General features: G+C 36.9%; 1 protein-coding gene across 1 annotated transcript in view; it reads right to left on the reverse strand.

Annotated features, from left to right (window-relative positions):
- The window catches only part of BORCS6 (BLOC-1 related complex subunit 6), a 151397-nt gene that overhangs the window by 40148 nt on the left and 89745 nt on the right, over positions 1-21504 (reverse strand). Inside the window, exon 5 of the mRNA XM_067140545.2 lies at positions 21285-21361. Within this exon, the coding sequence (XP_066996646.1) occupies positions 21285-21361 (77 nt within the window). The remainder of the gene's footprint in view (positions 1-21284; positions 21362-21504) is intronic.

A 21504-nucleotide genomic window follows, 5' to 3' on the forward strand; every position in this document is an offset into this window, starting at 1 on the left:
ATTAATATCACACCCACATACTGTGCAAAAGACAAATTTTTCTCCCTTTCTTGGTTTTAGTATGCATGGAGAATCAACAGAATATGATTCTTTAAATGTCTGGAAGTACTGTTTCTTGTTGGATTTTATTCATGAATCCTACAATAGAAATATAGCGCATGAAAATGTTAGGAAACAAATGTTTCGATATCTACTGAAACATCGAAAGGAACCTGGATCACTGAACGTCATATAAAATTATAACAAAATTATAATAAAATTATAACTCAAGGCAGTCAAACACTTCATTTATACATGTCAAAGCACACAAAGTCTTAAACCATTAAGTGAACACGATGCCAACCTCGTGAACAAAGAATATAACATACAATAGAGGGAAAGAATATGCACATTGTAAAAAAAAAAACACACACACACACATGAAACGAATGTAATTAGTCCAACGAATACAGGAAAGTGCGAAGCATGAAGTTATAACACAAAAACTCGAACACTTCATTAAAATGTCATAACCTGAAAAGGACAAAACATTCAAGGAATGCCAACTTCGTGAACAAGGAACAACACTCACATGGTTACAGAATATAGGTTAAATCACAACAAGTGAACGGAGCAGAACAAAGAAATTGCAGAGCAGAGCCTGTCCACACTTACGATTCACATGGAAGAACTGTTATCCCAGCTTTAAATTCAATTCCAATGATGACACAAACATCACACGGTTAAAAGTGTACCAATCATATCAAAGAACGAGTTAATAATAATAATAATAATAATAATAATAATAATAATAATAATGTTATTTGTTTTACGTCCCACTAACTACTTTTTTAAGGTCTTCGGAGACGCCGAGGTGCCGGAATTTAGTCCCGCAGGAGTTCTTTTACGTGCCAGTAAATCTACTGACACGGGGCTGTCGTATTTGAGCACCTTCAAATACCACCGGACTGAGCCAGGATCGAACCTGTCAAGTTGGGGTTAGAAGGCCAGCGCCTTAACCGCCTGAGCCACTCGCCCGGCGAAAGAACGAGTTATCGACTACCATGGACTTGCCTTCAACCCACGCAAACAATCAATTATACGGAAGTGGGGTTATTATCAAATGTTAACGTTTCAATTTTTTGTCTGCGAAGTCGTAAAATGACACTGTCCATCCGTAAAACCGTAAAATGCTCCTATTTCCATAAATTTTACGGATAAACTGTAAAAGTTGGCAGGTATGTGAATGGCATGTCTACATCCAGTGTTTGCTTGTATAGTATTTTGAACGGTCTGTTACATTCATAATGGAGCCACTTAATTTCCAACCAGTTAACTGGAAGACTTTTCTTTGTTGGTCTTCTTCCTTGTAATACTGTTCTCTAGTGTTTTTGTTGAAAAAGACATTTCCCTTTTCATTTAAACTATACCGGTACTGAATGTCTTCTTACTTCGAGCTGAAGCCATGACCTGATACCAATCTGCAGGCACCTAGATAGTCTTTCCTTTAGCAGATTTTTCGACACTGCCAAAATCAGAGTCATTGTAAAAGTAAGAATGTCCTCAAACTAAAAATTTCTGATCTGTTTTCAACTTTACGTCTACACTTTGCACTTCCCTCCATGTACCCATTTAATAGCCTAGTGACACGGCTGTCTGAAATATCAGATGTCAGTAAAAATAGTTTTTTAACACATGAACAGGACAGTCATCCATTTTTAGAGTATAAACATCCGTGACACTTTTTTGCAGGTCTGATGTTGTCGTGTGGTCGCCTAGTCTTCACAAGTACTTGCTGTATCAAACCACACAGATAGGCATTCTGTTGACTAAAACTGCCTATATTCCAGAAACTGTCAAAGTTGTCGCACGTCCCTGTAACATGTTCAAAACACTTTTTAGGCCACTTACAGTCACTCATATTACATAACTTTCAAGGTTGTATATTACCACTTCTGTTGGTACAGCTCTGACTGGCATTCTGTCTAACCTTTGCTATTTCCTTAGCATTACCTTCTGGCTTCTGAACATGCTTATGAACCATTGTCGGTGGAGTGTCTTCCGTCTCCATTAAACACACAATAATACTGTCTAAATGGAATTGGTTACACACATCGCATCTCCTGACTGTTCACAAGCTGCTAGCAATGGGAACTGACTTTAAGGCTTCACTAAGCACGAAACACGCATGAGGAATGATTGTGTACTCAAACTTGTAATGTTCTCTGGTGGAAGATTTATGCACTATGGCCTTTCTTCACACGTCTACTAAGTTCTTGGTGATGTGGAGAATATGTCGTCACTAAAAATTCAACTGCGATAATATGTGACTTACACCATTTGGCAACCAAGTAGTCCATATGTGATGATATTTCTCAGACAGATTACTTGGTGAGCGAAGGGTGATGATACCACTGACTGTACCACATTGTCTCAGCTTGTTTTTATTGTATGATATGAACTGAATGGTAAAAATAAACAAAAGCTTCATTAGCTTCATGCTGCCCAGGAATCATACTGCAGAGGGAATTAGTCAAGCTTTATTTGCCGAACTAGAGAAACTGGAGGTAAATAAGTTCCCTGAAAAAGTAATGGTAATGATGGATCTAATGTTATGAGCAAGTAATACACAGGTGTACCAGCAAAAATGAAGGAAAATGCACACTTTGTTCATTGTTACGTCCATCAATTGAACTTTATTATCAAGCACTGTGCAATCCAAAACAAGCACATGAAAATCTTTATATAGTAATTTAGAGGGATTTCTTTGTTTTTATCCTGATCTTCCAAATGGACAGTCGTACTAGACGAGATAGTTAAGAAACTGATCCCAAAAACTTCTGTTTCTACAAGAATGAACTGAGCTAGTGCCTAGAAAAGATTGTGGATGATGACAGTAATGACTATTCAACAACCAGAAAAGCAATAGGTGTGAGAAACACTTTAAAAATCAGGACTTTCTCTTTTGGCTCAAATGTTTTAGTAAAATCTGCCACATGCCGATATTTATTCAATGAACTATAACACACGGAAATTCAAAGCATAAAGGCTCTAACGAATGTGTCTACCTTCAAATCCTTGATTCAGAACATTAGAAATTCGCTCCGTCAGTGCAGTACGGAGTGCGATTCAAATCCAGGCCCTAGTGAAAAGCGTGCTGGACTTGACTACAGGAAATGGCACATGGCAAAAGAGGTGTGCGACACAATTTTAACAAGTATTGCCAATCATTTGGCTTTTAATGAGCATTTATCTGCAGCAGAGCTATTTCAGTGATGCTTATTTTCAAAAGTTAGAAAGTCTTTTCCTGACTCCGAATGTAAAATGGGCACGAAGTTATTAATTTTGAATTAACTTGAACTCAGGCAGGAATTGACAGTTTTATATAGAAAGAATGATTTTGAAAATGTGTATGGTGCTGTAACACTTCTTTTCTGTATTTGTGAAAACAATCTCGTGACAGTGTTACACGAGTTAGTAAAACTTCTGCGAATTGCATGCATGATTCCTATGATAACATCTGATAGGGAAAGATACTTTTCATATTTTAAATGAATAAAAACCTTTAGTAGGAATACAATGATGGAAGACCAACTGTGCACATTAGCTATGTGCCCCACTGAGAAGAACCTTTTGGCCACAAATGATATCAATGACCTCATCATAAACCACTTTTCTGAGCTAAAGGAGCAGCGAATGGATCTTATCTACATGAAAGTAAATTAAGATAGGCCCATTTATTTTTACATTTTTCTGTCCTGGTTATATTCTTACCTTTCAGCATTCGTATGTCATCGAGAACGGCAGATTTTATCGAAAAACATTGTTGCAATTGTTCTTTTTATTTGCTTACGTTAACAGTATATTTTACATTAATGCACCCATAACCGTATTCAAACTAAAAAGTGTACAGAGGAAGAGTTCGACAAGAATTCTTCAATTCTGTCCACGTTAAATGTAGTGCTTTTTCTTCTGTCACATTATTATTATTATTATTATTATTATTATTATTATTATTATTATTATTATTATTATTACTCAAGTAATATTTCAGTGTTTGATTTGTAGTTAAATCTATGCATTGTTTGTGATTTAGACAAAGTAGAATAAAAAGTAATTTAATAATAATGTTACTGCAAGTTAACATGGCAGTAAACAGTGATCTAGCTTTCAGAGTGAAATGTTCGATAATAATATGTTTGTGATGTGCAGCAATGGAACTATAGACAGAAGTAATGATAGTCTTAATGCTTGTTATGCATGTGTATTTAAGAATACGTTTGGTAGCGAAGTCTCGGATCTGACAGACGATCTCGTTTCCGATAACCTCACTTCGGACTCCTAATATTTGAGGTTCAGGATAAGATCTTTGGAACTTGAACTATCATCTAAAGATGAAATAATCAAAATGTTATCCCCTGATCTAGAAAATGCACTTCTCGAGTTGAAGAACCTAAAACTAAATAATGCTGAAATGCCGAGATAATGCGGAAGTGATTTTGAGGAGGATAAGTCGAAGAATTTTAGGCATACCCAGCAACATGTTGCATTTAAAGATACTGTAAGTAATAATTTAGTGACACAAAACCGTTTTGAAGTGTTAGAATCTTTCAGGTAAACATAGAATGTGACTCAATTGCAGTGTTGAAAAGACAAAGAAAATCCCGTCAGCGACCGAAACAGAAACATGATTGATTGATGTTTGTTGTTTAAAGGGGCCTAACATCAAGGTCATCGCCCCCTAATTTGTTAAGTACAATGTTGGAAAATATTATGAAGTTACACACTAGTGGTCTGAGCTTACCAATCCCCTTTTAGAAGAGATCAAAAATTAAAGGTCGATTCCACTATATCGCCGAGCGTTAATAGAAACGGCTTTCGCAAGTATCAACTCAATATCGATGCGTAAGAGGCAGAATGCTCCAGTAGACAAGTTTTGACTCACAAGGCAATAAACTCAGCAGAGCGGAGCGCAGAGGAAGGTAATATACACAAAGCCGTACTCCGGAACATTAAAAAAAAAAAATTAATGGTGGGACATACCCAAGAGGAGTTATCGTGGTAAGTGCATGTTAAATCGTAGGAAAGGAATACCAGAAAAGAGAACTCCCAAAACACAGAATTCCTTTTTTTTTTTTAGATAACACATATAATGAATAAAGTTTTCAAAACAACAAGATATAGATCCACAAAAAAGAGATAAACAAATCACGGGGACTATTTCAATGGTCAATAATCTAGTTTAGATAGGGACACACAGTTACAATAAAGGGTATAAATGACCCGTAAAAATCAACATTATCTTTGGTTACAATAAGGGATAAAAGCCCCGAGAATTACAACTGTCTTTGAGGTACAACCAAAGGGGTAAATGCCCCGTGAATTATAAATATCTTGACTCGTACAAATTCGAGTGAAAAGGTTAAACCTGAGCAAATCAATGTTCTTGTTTACATACAAGCTCCCATAAGAGGCCCATTTGATGAACCGGAATAAGATAGTTCAAAAAAACAATTGGCAGTAATTGAAAAGAGATTTACAATACGAAAAAAAGGAGTACTTTGTAAGATACTACCACAATCCCCCACATTCGTGGTTCAGCTTAGACAATATAGGAAAACATATGAACATCGAACATACCCAGTGTAGATACATCATAAAAGGGTTAGCAGACTGCAATACACCATCATAAATAACAAAGGTAAACAAAAGGATAAAAATAATAAAGGAAGGGAAAGGCAAAGGAGGGCAATGAAGCGAAGAGAGAAGAAAAATCAGGAGGGATAAGGAGACAAAGTGCACATCAGGCCGCGAAGCTCCCACATCACATGAATGGAAGGCAAAGTTCACACATTACACATCGCGAGTCCAGTCCACATTCTCGATTCACCTTTCTATCTCGAGTTCGGAGTTTGAATTTTACCACAGTGTCAATTTCGTAATACCCTTAAAAAAAAAAAGGACTAAAGTTCGGATTCCAATTAACAAGCTGAAGAAAAAGGGCAAAATAGAATGAATGTTAATATGAGGAGAAATATGAAGTCTGCTCACCCAGTACGTAGAACGGAGAAATTTAAAACCAGTATGTACACGGGTCAGCCGTGCACACTTCCAGAGCTTCCACTCCCTATTACAACATTTGATCCACACCTGAACATCGAACAAGCACACGGAGCCCGTATATATACGGAACCGAGGTCGCCGTGGAACATGCTAGAAGCGATGACGTCACAGGGCCTCGCGTGGAGCGATGAAACAGTCCAAGCAGTCAAGCGGCAGGCGTGAAGGCAGACAATTCGTGTAGCGAGATGGTGCGTTGGGTTTGAGCATAGAAGAAAAATTAGGTAAGCGATTTGAACACGTTACAAATTGTACGAAATGAGATGACAAATTAAAAGTCCAAAATCCTCCACTGACCAGAATTCAAAGCGTGAAGACGGAGAATGAATGGATGGATTGATATGAAGTTAAAACGATCATTGGATCCGACCCACAGTGCCTCAGATGCACAGAAGCTGGCACAAAACAATAGCAGTACGGACCAAGGGACTGCTTCTATAGTATGATGCTGAATCAATTAGAATATGCTCGTTCTCGAAACGGGTCCAAAATCCAGGTCATCGGCCCTCATAATGGTATTTATCGCTAGAGAAGTAGAACCATGGTACTTGCCATGTTGCCATACTAATGAAGAGTAGCGTAGACTCGCGGTATTCCATACATTATGGTACGACTCACAGGTAATGAAATTCGCAGATGTATTAAAGACCTAATGTGTTTTGCACATTGCGGCACCCTTCACAGACAACGCAAACCTATGGTGTTCATCACCTAAGTGTTCTAACCACAGGGACTCGTACTATCCCGTGGTGTTCCTCATATAGCGGATACTAATCATAGGCAAGCCGGAACCATAGGTTCCTTCATCCCATGGTGTCGCTAATATAGTGCTACTAATCACAAACCTATTTGGTACCCAACATAGTGGTACTACGCGCAAGCAAAGGCGACCCATGGTGTTTCCCTGGTGGTGGTACTAATCACAAATAGTTTCATGATTCTAATTTAATCATCTCTTGGGTGCCCCTTTTAGTCACCTCTTACGACAGGCAGAGGATACCATGGGTGTATTCTTCGTCTGGGTTTCCCACCCACAGGGGTAGAAACAGAAACAAATCCGTAATGTAATGATGATAAGAAATGTTCAACCCGAAGTTGAAGAGGGTATTGCGTACTGCTATCCAGGGATACGAGTGGGTCAACTTGCAGAACATGTGAACAGTGATAATATTAAAGAAAATCCTGATGCCTTGATTGTTCATATTGGCACAAATGATCTTTACAATTTGTCAACACCCAATGGCCGAGACTGATAGACTTATTACTGCAATAAAAAGGAGGTTTCCAGTGGCAAAGCTTTGTCTCAGTGGCATTTTATATTGGCACGATGTTGATTTTTGTTATATAGATGCTGTAAACTCCACTACTGACTGTATAATGCCGTAATGGAGATGTCCTTTTTGTCGATGATAATAGTTGGCTTAGAAGCTGTGACTTTGGAAACGATGGGCTACACCTTAACAGAAAACGAATCTCTAAGTTTGGTAAACTTTTCAATAGAATATCTAGAACCGGGTGAGTTGGCCGTGCGGTTAGGGGGCTGTGAGCTTGCATCCGGGAGATAATGGGTTTGAATCCCACTATCGGCAGCCCCGAAGATGGTTTTCCGTGGTTTCCCATTTTCACACCAGGTAAATGCTGGGGCTGTACCTTAATTAAAGCCACGGCCGCTTCCTTCCAACTCCTAAGCCTTTCCTATCCCATCGTCGCCATAAGACCTATCTGTGTCAGTGCGACGTAAAGCCACAGAAAAAAAAAAAAAAAAAAAAAAAAATCTAGAAGAATGCTCTCAGGAAAGTAATTAAGAAAATGAAGGGGTTGCAAATCCTTATGGCCAAAACTTAAGTGATACAGTAAATGATTTAGAAAGTATAACCTATAGCAGGAATGAAATACAACATGCAGATAGGGAATCAGTTCACAGAGGTCAGATACACAATCTTAAGAAAGCACCAATGACATAAAAAAAAAGTTTGTTGAACACTATAGAGGATACTATCAAAATGTAAATGGACTTCTAAGCAAACTAAATGAACTTAGAATTTCTTCATGTTTAGCTGACTATGACTTCATGATATTAACCGAAACAAACTTAAATGATGAAATTAGTTATGAGGATCTCTGACTCAAGACATATTCAGTTTTCAGATGTGATAGGTCTCCTTTAATGAGTATGAAGGTATCCCATGGGGGTGTAATGATCTCTATTAGCAAGAGGTTTTAACCTACTCTGATACCATGCATTAGCACAGTTGAACAGTTGTTTGTGTCCCTGATCTTTAACACCACAAATTTAATCATTGGTGCTGTATACATTCCACCCAGGTCTCCTATCCAAAAATATTTCGACCATTACACTCCTGTTGAAAAAATTATGACAAATCTTGACAACCATTTATTGCTCCTTGTTAATGACTACAATCTACCACATCTTAATTGAATAATAAATGAAGAAACATTTTCTGGCCTTGTGTCAGTAGGTAACCACACGGTGCAGTCCAGTTTAGTTATTGGCGCATTTTATCTCTGTTTAAATCAGTTTAATGATATCCCAAATTTTCTGAATCACTTTCTTGATTTGGTTTTCAGTAACTCCAGTTCCACTGAAGTAAAATCTAGTACTTAAAGTATTGTCCCCCTTGATAGACACCACACAGCATTTGAGATTTCTTTACCTATAAATGGGCTATACAATTCCTTACCTGTTGATAGTTTTTGTTTTGACTTTCTAAATGGTGACTATAATGGATAAATTATTACCTGTCACAGTTCGGCTGGAAGGTGATGTTTCAGAATGTATCACTTGATAAAGCAGTAGAAACCTTCTATTCAGTACTACATTATGGCATGGAATTTTACATCCCTATACAGAATTTTAAGACTCCCAAATTCCCAAAGTGGTATAATTATAAATCAAAGTCACTGATTATTGAAAAGAAGAAAGCACACAAGTTTGACAAAATAAGAAAATTAAGAAATGAATGCAAGACTGATTCCAAATCTTACTATACAAACTAAGTCTCCAACTGTGAATAAAATATCAGTTCCAATCTACAGAAATTCTGGCAATATCTAAGTTCTAGAAGGTCATGCAGTAATTTTCCTTCAACAGTGCATCTAAATGAAGTTACAGCAGATACTGGAAAAAACAATGTCAATCTTTTTGCAAAACACTTTTCATCTGTTTATTCTTCTTATCAGAATAGTAATAGTATGGTATATGATTATCCTTTTTCTGTCAATCCGTCAGTTATCAACATTAGTAAAGCAGAAATTTACAACAAACTGATATCTCTGAAATTAAAGAAAACTGTTGGTCTTGACGGTGTTTCAACTTACCTGCTCAAGTACTGCTCATTTATTTTATGCGAAGGACACTTTTATCTGTTCAACTTATCATTAAACCAAGGTGTTTTCCCAGAGGAATGGAAGAAAGGATTTGTTAGTCCAGTTTTCAAAAAAGGTGATAAAACTGACACAAAACAATATAGACCAGTTTCTATTTCTTCTCATATTTCCAAAATGTTTGACTCAATAATTCTTGACAAGATCACACCTCTCTTTAGGAACATCATTACTGATGAGCAACATGGATTCTTTTCAGGACGGTCAACCTGCAACAATCTTTTATTCTATCAGTTCCTCTTGGATGCAATAGAGAACCATTCTCAGGTGAATTGCATTTATACAGACTTCTCAAAAGCTTTTGACACTGTTGACCATGATATCTTACTGCAAAAACTAACAGATTATGGAATTAATGGGCCTTTCCTCTCCTGGTTTGAACTGAATCTCAAAAATCACCTACAGATTGTTAAAATAAGGAATAATATTTTTCTGCGCCTATTATTGTTACTAGTGGAGTTGCACCCTTACTCTCTACATAAATGACATTAAAAATATACTTAAGAATTCTGAACTGAATTTTGTATGCTGACGATGCAAAATTTTTTATGCAAATTAATTATCCACTTGATTGTTTAAAACTTCAAGAAGATTTACATCATCTGGAAAAGTACTGTATTCAAAAGGGGTTGAAACTTAATCATGAAAAACGTAAAATAATATATTTTTTTAAAACAAGAAGACAATATCATTTCAGTACAAATTTAGTGATAACAACATTCTATCTCCTGTATCACAAGTTAACGACCTTGGTGTTTTATTCAGTTATAACTAGGGCTCGGATGTTTAAGACCTAAAAGTAGCTCAAATAAGCAAGCAAATATGACCTCAAAAGTGACGAAATATGACGTAAAAATTACAATATATGACCCAAAAACGATTAATCAAAATACGGCAATTCCTTTGATACATTCTTTATTCTTTATTCTTACTTTCATATTAATTTTTGGAATATACATGTTTAGCAGTTATTCACAGTCTACTGTCCTTGATTCACTTATCAAACACTTGTGAATACATACATAAAAGTACTAAGTTTGCTAAAATTATCAGATCACACAACATTTTAAAAGTCCATGTGATTGTTGTACTGAAAGTTCAACACTTCTCACAATTTCAATACTTGCATGAATTTTTAAGCTAGCAGCTTCTAAACAAGTAATTGCACTCGATACAATTCCAAAATTCGACTTCAGACTTTCTGACAAACTGTTGGAAAACAATTCCTGCGCAATCTTGATAGAAGAGGCAGAGTATTCCACTTGTATTAACTGCATATTTAGCTGCCTCTGTGGATCCCAAGATAGCGGGTTCAAACCCGGCAGAGGTAGTCGGATTTTTGAAGGGCGGAAAAAAGTCCATTCGACACTCCATGTCGTACGATGTCGGCATGTAAAAGATCTCTGGTGATATATTTGGTATTTACCCGACAAAATTAATTAAATCTCAGCCATAGACGCCCAAGAGAGGTCCGGTTTACTCTGTCTGCCATTTAACGGACCTAGAGCAAAACGGAACGTCCAAATTGACGAGCAGACAGCCAGATGGCGTCAAATCGAAATGTCTGCACACGGTAGCTGAGGCCATATGATTATTATTATTATTATTATTATTATTATTATTATTATTATTATTATTATTAACTGCAGATTTGATACGAGAAGCAGTTTTGTGGATACTAGTTCGCATTTGATAAGATGAAGATTATTTTGCACAGCTACCGCTGTCGTCAAACTGCCAAAATATGGCGTTTCTACGAAAATAGCTCAAAATATGACATTATGAAAAAAATAGCCAAAATATGCATTTATATGACAAATAAAAATCACTCAATAGTGCAACAGTAAATATACTGACACTGATGGGAAAGACAGAAAAACTGGTTGACTTCATGATAGAAAAAGATATAGCCATACTTGGACTGTGCGAGACCAAGAAGAGGGGTACAGGGGAGATCCCTCTGAGAGAAGGATACAGGCTGTATTACAGCAGAGGACCTGAAGCAAAAAATGGAGTGGCCATCATACTTAGAAGAGAAATCCAAGAATATGTGGAATATACAAAGTACGTCAGCGATAGGATGATGATGATGATGATGATGAGACTCCAGTTTGAAAATGGCGTGAAAGATCTATTTCAGTTGTATGCCCCACAAACTGGTTACATAGATGAACATCTAGAGGACTTCTTAGAGGAAGTGGAGAGACAGATAGAAGATAAGGAAGTACTATTGATGGGAGATCTAAATGCACAAGTTGGAATGGAAAGTCAAGGAAAGGAAGATGTTGTAGGGCCCTTTGGATATGGAAATGTAAATCCAGAAGGCGAGTTGTTGGTGGATTTTTGCATGAGGAATCAAATGATTGTTGGAAACACCTGGTTTAGGAAGAACAGTCAGAAGATTACAAGGTATGGTTGGGGAGACAGACGAACAAAGACCATGATTGATTATATAATCATAGAGAAAGAACACCGGAAGAACCTTGTAGATGTAACAGCCATGCCTGAAGAAGCCTTTGGTGGAGATCATAGAGCTGTGATAGGAAAACTGAAAGTTGGAAAGATTGAAGAACCCCAATTAAGAAGAGAGAAAAGAATTAAAGTATGGAAGTTGAAGGAGAAAAGCATACAAGAAGAATTTCAAAGGGAAATAATACCCTTGGTACCCAGGACAGAGGTGGGGAATGCTGCAGAGGAATGGAAAAGATTTAAGGAAGCACTGGTTGGATGTGCAGAAAAGGTGTGTGGTAGAACATCAGGAAATGTGAAAGACAAAGAAACACACTGGTGGAATGATAAGGTAAAGATTAAAGTGAAGGAAAAGAAAATGGCATGGAAAGCGTGGAAAATATCTAAGACTGAAGAAAGTATAAGAAAATATGTGGAGGCAAAGAATTTGGCCAAGAAAGTAGTGGAGGAAGAAAAGAGGAAAAGCTGGGCCTTATTCACACAGAAATTGAGAGATGATACGCAGGGCAGCAAGATATTACTGTATGGAATCTTAAGAAACAAAAAGAGAGATCAAGTAAACACCAGATTTGTGAAGGATGAAGGTGGCATAATTTTAACAAAGCCAGAAGAAATAAATGGAGAGAGTATTTTCAGAAGCTGCTGAACATAAGAACGGATGACAGTCAATCAATGGATGACCAGGAAAGGCAATTAGTTGATGAAGAAATGGATAAAGAAATTACAATGAATGAAATTGAAATGGCAGTAAGAAAAATGAAGAATGGAAAAACTGCTGGAATAGATGAAATTTCAGTGGAGATAATAAAGGCAGCTGGAGCTGTAGGCCTGCAGTGGACATATCGGGTTCTCAGGAATGTCTGGGAGAATAAGGAGGTCCCTGAGGATTGGCAAAAAGGAATAAACATCCCAATTTTCAAGAAAGGTGATAAGAAAGTTTTGAAGAACTACAGGGGAATTACTCTAATATCCCATGTTGCTAAGATAATGGAAAGGATACTGGAAAGTAGAATAAGGTTGAGGGTTGAGAATCAGATACAGGAAAATCAGTTTGGTTTCAGAAGTGGAAGGTCAACAATAGAGCCCATTTTCATTATGAGACAACTAATGGAAAAGCATTGGGAGTACGGGAATGATATGGTGATGACATTCATTGACATTGAAAAGGCATATGACAGTGTCCCGAGGACGAAAGTTTGGGACAGTGTGGTGCAAAAAGGAATTGGACAGGGATTAATAAAAATGATCATGGCATTGTATAAGGAATGTTGTTGTTGCATGCTAACACAAGTTGGCAGGACAAGTTGGTTCAAAATAACTAGTGGGCTGAGACAGGGAAGTGTTCTCACCAATCCTGTTTACAATAGTAATGGATGACATCATGAGAACAGCAAAAGCAGCATATGTAGGAAGAGAAATGAACATGATATTTGCAGATGATATTGTGATTTGGGGAGAAGACGACAGGAAGGTTCCAAGAACAGTTGAATGTGGTGAATGGGAAGATCGAAGAATGTGGATTGAAAATAAGTGTAGAAAAGAGTAAAACTCTTGTTATGACTAGAGGGGAGAAAGAAGGGAAAGGTCAGATTAGACTTGCAGACAAGCCCCTGGAAGTAGTGGAAACGTTTAAATACCTGGGTGAGTGAATTAATGGAAAATGCTCAACTGGATGCTGAGATTAGTAAAAGGATTCAAGATGGAAGTTGTTTCTATCATAGAGTAAGAAACATGTTATGGGACAAAGATGTGCCAACGGAAGCAAAGGATACTATGTACAAGATGTATTACGTACCCATAACAACTTACGGAGCAGAAACTTGGACAATGACAAAGAAGGATGAGAGTCGAATACAGGCAGCCGAAATGAAGTTCTTGAGGAGTATGATACAGAAGAGTAGAAGAGACAAAATAAGGAATGAGAAAATCCGGGAAGAAATTGGAGAGGAAAAAATGAATGATAGAAGAGAGAAGAGCCGACTAAGATGGTTTGGGCACATAAAGCGAATGAACGACGAAAGAATGCCAAAAAAAGGTGATGGAAATGCAAATCCAAGGAAGGAGGGGTCGTGGATGACCACGATTGAGATGGAAGGATACCATCCAACACAGCATTATAGAAAGAAACCTGGACTGGGACACAGTGTTGGAGGAGGAGTGGTGGAAAGACCGAATAAAGTGGAGAGGAACCATATTTGCCCCTACCCGGCTACAGCTGGATAAAGGGAAATGATGATGATGATGATGATGATGATGATGAGTGACTATAATCATCTGATTTGCACCAAAATACAATTAGCCAAGAAAATAGAAACAAAGAAAAAATATGACTTTTCCTAAACATCCGAGCCCTAGTTATAACCTATCATTTAATGAACATATTGAAAATATTTGTAAGAAATCATTACAAAGACTGGGTTGCATTACTAGATATTCCAGAGAATTTTCCAACTTAGCTACCTATCGATTGCTGTATGTTTCTATGGTATGCCCTCTACTTGAATACTGTAACCTGTATGGAACCCTTCTCATTTGACTTCTATCCATAGATTAGATTCAGTACAACATAAATTTCTTTGATTATATTCATTTAGAGCAGGATTCTCACATGAAAATATTGATTATACAGCCCTACAACAGTCTTTAAATATGCATAGTCTGTCACAACGCCGTGAATTCCTGGATACATTTTCATTTTTAAATTGCTTCACTCCTTGGTGAATTGCCCACAACTCCTTGAAAAAATTAACTTACATGTACCAGACAGACGCACGAGGTTTAAAATACATTATCTACAAATTATCATAGAACTAACTATGCATTCAATGAGCCAATTGAACGAATGTCAAGATTTCTAAACAAAGTGGATATTGATATATTTAACTACTCATTGTCAAAATTTAGAAATCACTTACACAATCTCCGGGAGTGACCATTACCGTATTTACATGAATAATCCCTGCATATTTTTTAAAAAATTTGAGGCACGAAATTGGGGTGCGGTTTTATTTGTGTCAAGCTTGGCAACACGCTCCTGACTCACCTAGTTTTCGATATTGAGTGTACAGTTATACCGCAGATGGAAGAAAACTGTCCCCATGTGTCATATTTAAATGGAAAACAATGCAGACTTTTAATTCTAAACTGCATTTACATTAAAAAGAATAGTATTTCAGAAAGTAATTTAAATTCAAAATTTCTCCACATCATGATAGAACGCACCTTCCGGAACATGCAGCAGTAGCTTTCCGCACTTTCACTCACTCCACTCATCTATAGTGTGTTTCATAGTTGAAGTTCGAGTGAAATCATAATTCTTTTGTATTCATCGTTTTAAGGAATGCCACAATATCATGTAGCAAGCAGTGTGCAGAGAAACAGAATCCGCGAAAACTGGCGATGCCGACAGTTGGCGAAAAAGCATGGCTCATAATTATAATCAATTCGTACGCACCGAGCAATACTGTCAATAAGCAAATTATCACAAAAATAATTTATTATATTATCACCACCAATTCAATACAAGCCACGTGCTAGGTGGATGAAATCTACATAATACTATGTACACTTCTCAGGGACATGTTTTGCCCCCTGTTAAGGGCATCATCAGCTTATAGGTAACCTTAAGGTCAAATGTCTGAAACATTATCTATTCATACAAGGATTACAATGAAAAATACGTTACACATTAACCCCTCAGCGTCGCAGCCATTTAAACAGCTTCCTACCCCGCGGCCGGATGAGATTGCAACTACGCGCGACTGAAATACATTGATTCACTTACAACGTTACTACAAGTATAAGAGTAGCCCGATATTCACGAAATTTGGAATTCCTTATGACAGAACTAAGTACGTGCAGATAATTACATAATTTTTTCACATTTCCTTAGTAATTTAGTTCCGTGTGATAGAGTTCTAAGCACTCTTCGAGACGGGGACCCATGTCACACTTCTGGCAGCAGTACACTGATGTCTTCTTTTAGTCATGTTTTTAACACACGATACGTCTCTGAGGTTTGGATTTCTCACTCTTCGGTACTAATTTCCTGATAAAATGTCTTTTCTGCAACCTTGGAACTGTATTATCTGATGCGCGCCGGCCTTGAATATTTCTTTCCCCGCCCGAGCGAGCATATTTTGTAAACAAACCTTTCACCAGCTGCTCCAATAAGGTACCCCTAATTGCTCAATATTTGTCTCTGTGACATGTGTGAATATTATTAGAGAATTTAGGAATCATAATTCACTGTTGAAAACTTCCCTTTGACCTGTATAATTATCTATAGTCTCCTACACGAAATTTCCAAGTACTGTTTCCTCCTAATCATCGCTCTCATCATTTACCACTGCTATATCATCTATTTCATTATCACTGATGCTTATACTGTCACTACTACTTCCGACTAAACGTTCATCTGAATTATACAATATTCCAAGCACGTTACTGTCAGTCAAACCATGGCTGAGCGCGGCGCGCCACACGGACTGATAAAGCTGCAGCGAGACCGAAAGCAGCAGGACGAAACTGAATGAGGGGAATAACACTTACTGTATGCGAAACAAACCAACTCGATACATATTTCAGATGAAAGGTCGAGACATAGTCTTTCAAGCGAGATATATACCATGAACAACTGGCTCTCGTATCGTATGACAGAAAGCAGCACTTGCTGATGCCTACACAGAGCGCTCGTGGAGAGTTACGAAAATATTACGAGCTGAGAAATAAAGACAAATGTAATAAATAAACCGCACTCGCAATGTACAAATAGAGCAAAAAATATCACGCGAAAAGACAAACTTCTCAGATCATCATTTCTTTATTTTCTTCTGTGGGAAAGAATGAAGCAAACAGACTTTAAAAAAAAAAAAAAAAACAGAAATTAGTGCTCAGGCTTACTTGACAAATAATTAACCTTGCAAAAACAACTACATTATAACGATTTTCAATTCTTATTTACAACATTGATAAACCTAAAAATGTCTTCTTGGAAACAAAACAATTTGCATATCAATAACTACAAAACTCTTCGCGCTATAGCCGTAAATGTGAAACCATGTATGGGTCTATACGACGTATAGAGGTCGGCGGCTACGGAAGAAAAGAGGGTCTATACCACGTATAGGGGTCGGCGCTGAGGGGTTAAAAAACATCTTAAAGTTAACATGCTACAATTATAATATAAACAAATGCCACATTACACACTATGAGTATTGAGAACTGATGGTGCCTATACCCGTGAAAATTAGAAATGAAAATGAAAACTAAAAAATTTTAAAATTAAAATTAAAAATTTTGCAGATCATTGGGATAGTAACAGTCTTGAGTAAAGAGTGTAATCTTCTTTGGGTACATTAATCCCAAATGCTCTGTACCTGAACTTGATAAAAACAATGTCAATTAATTATAAACAACAGTTGAGTATTTAAGAACACATTAGAAAAGACTGAGTGTTGTTATTAAAATGCTGTAATTTAAAAAAATGATTGTATGTTTTCTGTCACGTAAAGCGGTGTCACAATTCCAAGTTTAGGCTGCTGCTTAATTGCTGAACTGTGTCCTTGATGTTACGAACAGTCGTGTGTGAATAGTCACTCTTGTAGATGTGATTATTAGCCTTTGAGGGGGATAATGTCTGTGATGAATTATAAGAGAAATTAAAATTAGTATTTTGAAGCACGCGTATTGACAAGAAACTTCAAGTAATTAATATGTCAATTGAGAAGTAACTTACTTGTCTCTTGCAATACTGCAGTTTTCCTTTTTTTTTATGCCGAGCCCAACGGCCTGGTGGTACTGAACTGTGTTGCAATGCAGATGGGAACGGAAGACTTCCTCCACTTGTCGTAGGGAAGCTTGATAAGCCACAATGTTTTACGGGCGTCGGGCACTTTCCGTGCAACTACAAGGCATCTAAAACTGCAACCAGTATAGTAAACCAAAAAATTAAAGCACTTGCAAGGAGAAAGGGAGCCAGCATAATTTGTTCTCATACTTGAGTGTTTTTTTTCTTATCCCCTTGCGTAAGGTCATGTTTGCCACTGATTTATCTAAGTGCATTATTTGAATAATGTAAATGCACCTTGTTGGATAAATTTCGGAAATAGGGTTTTTTTTTTCAGGGCATTTGAAAGGTTTAAACAGTGAATCAAGGTGAGCATGTATTAATGGGTCTTAGAATACTCTGTTACGCGGCAAGGGTTGGCATTACAAGAGGACTTGAGAAGTGCCATGGAGAGAAATCGTACAAAGAGAAACACTGTACTATAGTGCAATGCAAACGGAAGTGAGAGAGAGATATCCTAGAGGCTTAATCCACTTATAAATTTGTCCCAACCTCATTTATTCATGAAACTTCCTTTTTATTATATATAAGACTGGTGTCTGGACGTAACGCGCGAGCGAAGTCCATCAAATACGAAGAAGAAGAAGCAAGAGACTTCCTACTTCATCCCATCGTCACAGGAAAGTTCTATAAAACACGATGTTTCAAGGGCATCGGATACTTTCCATGCAAGTATAAGGCATATAAAATGCATACAGTACAATAATCCAATGAATAAAGCACTTGCACAGGAGAGCCAGCATAGATTTCTCCTCGCCTTTGAATAATTCTTTTTCTTTCGTTGCATGAGGTAATGTTTGCCAGTGTAAATGCACCTTGCTAAATACATTTTGGAAATAGTTTTTTCATGGCATTTGAAAGTTTTAAACTGTGAATCAATATTAATTGCTTGCAGTAATGGGTATTAGAATATTTTGTGACGCGGTGAGGGTTGGCACAAGTTGGGGTTAATTCGAAATCACATAATTTGAAGTCCGATTTCTGCATTACAAAGACTTTGAATTAACAAGGTTTTACTGTATCGCAAAACTAACTCCGAATGAGCCAGTGTGTCTGTTTCAAGTGTTTGCATTACACAAAAAGAATTAATCACCACCGGTCGTGTTACTACCCAAGTAAAAAGAGACCACATGTGAGAAGTGTTTTAGACGTGGAGTGCGACAAATTTGTAAGTAATTTAGGAGAGGATTCTAGTGATGCAAGAGACAACGAATCTTCCGATAGGTACACAATGAATCGAGCCTATTGCAATTTCAGATTAATGAAATATCTGTCACGTGAGTAGACCTACTTGCTAATTTTCATGGCAAATATATTTCATAGCAGTGATAATGTATTTTTATCATCTTAGCCATAGGAGCTATATCCGTAAATTTACACAGTGATACTGAATGTTTGTTTGTGCCTAAGTTACTCTTTCAATGGAAGGAATTTTAGTTCATTACATTTTTTAAATGAGCCTTCCTAAAATTAGAATGCAAGGATTATTCGGCGGCGGGGATTATTCGCGTACTTCTACTATAACCTGGTACATATTTGTACATATTTTTCTTCTTATACTCCACTGAACTTTCTTTTTAGTGTGTTTTGTTTTGTTTATTTTTCTCTATTGCGTGTCAAATTATAATACCGTTAATAAAATATTATTATTATTATTATTATTATTATTATTATTATTATTATTATTATTATTATTATTATTATTATTATTATTATTAACCACTTTTACAGCTTTCAGAGATGCTGAGGTGCTGGGATTTTGCCCCCCAGGTGTACTTTTATGTGCCAATAAATCAACTGACATGAGGCTGATGATAGTGGCACCAGTGTACAAGGCAAAGAGTGACAAACATAAAGTGGATAATTACAGGCCAATCAACTTGACATTTGTTTGTAAGCTCTGGGAGAACATTCTTTCTAATTATACCAGACACATTTGCAAAATTACTTACTGGTTTGATACAAGGCAGTTTGGGTTTGGGAAAGGTTACTCCAATGAAGCTCAGCTTATATGATTCCAACAAGGTACTGCAGATATTTTAGATTCAGAAGGTCAAATGGACTGTATCTCACTTTCAAATACTACAGGACTGAGCAAGGATCAAATCTGTCAAGTTGGACTCAGAAGGCCGGCACTCTACCATCCAAGCTACTCAGACTAGCTAAAAAGTAATTTAAGCAGGACATGATCTCCCAGGTTAGTAAGGAATGAAAAATTAACCATAAAAATGACTCAAGTAGTAAATTCTCCACGCTCTTCCCATCTATAAGTTCGAACACTGACAATGACTGAACTAATGATTGTTACATACACTAGAATATTTGCTCATTATTATAATTATTAAAGACAAAAAGGAATTGTGTTCTGTGCCGAATTCAAATGATAATTTAATGTCTTAACTTTAACAGTCGATGCTGGGGCTGTACGTTAATTATGGCCCTGGCCACTACCTTTCCAATCCTAGCCCTTTCCCATCCTTCTGTTGCCGAAAACCTTTGATGTGCTAGTGCGATGTTAAAACTACTAGCTATTAACAGTCAATGCTTTACTCATCATTCTCGAGTTATGAAAACAGTATTAAATACTCTGTAATTATGCAGTGAATAATTGTAAAATTCATCCCATTATTTCTTCTGAGGTACTATTATCATCATTAACCCTATGAATTATACACACATGCATCGATTTTGGTTCGTTATTATATAGGATATTAGCTAAATTTCTATGAGCTAAGGGGGGTCGAGTTTCACTCAAATATAGAGTGAACTCTTCAGAAGTGAATCTCTTAGTCTGACCGCATGTTGAAGGGCTGATAAAGATATTGATTTCCATAGGGAACCTGAAATTGTTGAACGGCTGCCAAGTAGCCTATGTGGTCATTTTCTGACTTCTTTTAAACAAAGCAGAGGATATAAACCCCCGTACACTTGACCGCCCTTGTGATGGTAAGACAACACCCTGTCACTAATGACCGGTTTGGGACATAAATCTGTATGGTATTTCTATGCAGGACGACAGTGTGCATTCGAAGACAAAAAAAGTTTGTCGTGTAAGTTATTACTGTACTCACATGGTGACGTATTGTATATTTACAAGCAAGGGCTTCTCAGGTTTAGAGTTCACAGGGAAAATGAACACACGCTTCCTGGAATTGTTTTGCTTTATCGTCTATACATCATTTTCACATCAGATTCTCGATAATGTTATTCTTTAAATGTAATCATTATTGTACTGCCAAGTGGAAAAAAACAGCTGATAAGGGCAGCCTTAAGATCTGGTGTTGAAAACATTATTAATGTGATACTTTTCATTTAATATAAAAATTATTCTATTTTGCTCTTCTTTTTTTTTTCTGTCGAAGTTGGCAAGAGAGAGGTGTGTGAAAAAGTATTGTGATTCTCTGACATAAGAGTCCACCAGCTGTCACTGCAATATATTCATATTTCTTTCCAAAAAGGATACATCTGTTCTGCTAATTTATAGATAGGTTTCATGGACTTACTCAGCTCTTCACATTTAGCCATCAACTGGTACATTGACTGAAACCAAGAGACAATACATCTTATTAAACACTTGTGCAGTTGGAATTAAGAATAGGAAACAATTATTAAGAACAGGCAGGAGGAGGTCATAAAACTCTTGACAAGCCACATTTATGTAGAACATATTGTAATACAAGTAT

Source organism: Anabrus simplex, chromosome 2 (assembly GCF_040414725.1).
Source record: "Anabrus simplex isolate iqAnaSimp1 chromosome 2, ASM4041472v1, whole genome shotgun sequence".
NCBI classification, from domain to species: Eukaryota; Metazoa; Arthropoda; class Insecta; order Orthoptera; family Tettigoniidae; genus Anabrus; species Anabrus simplex.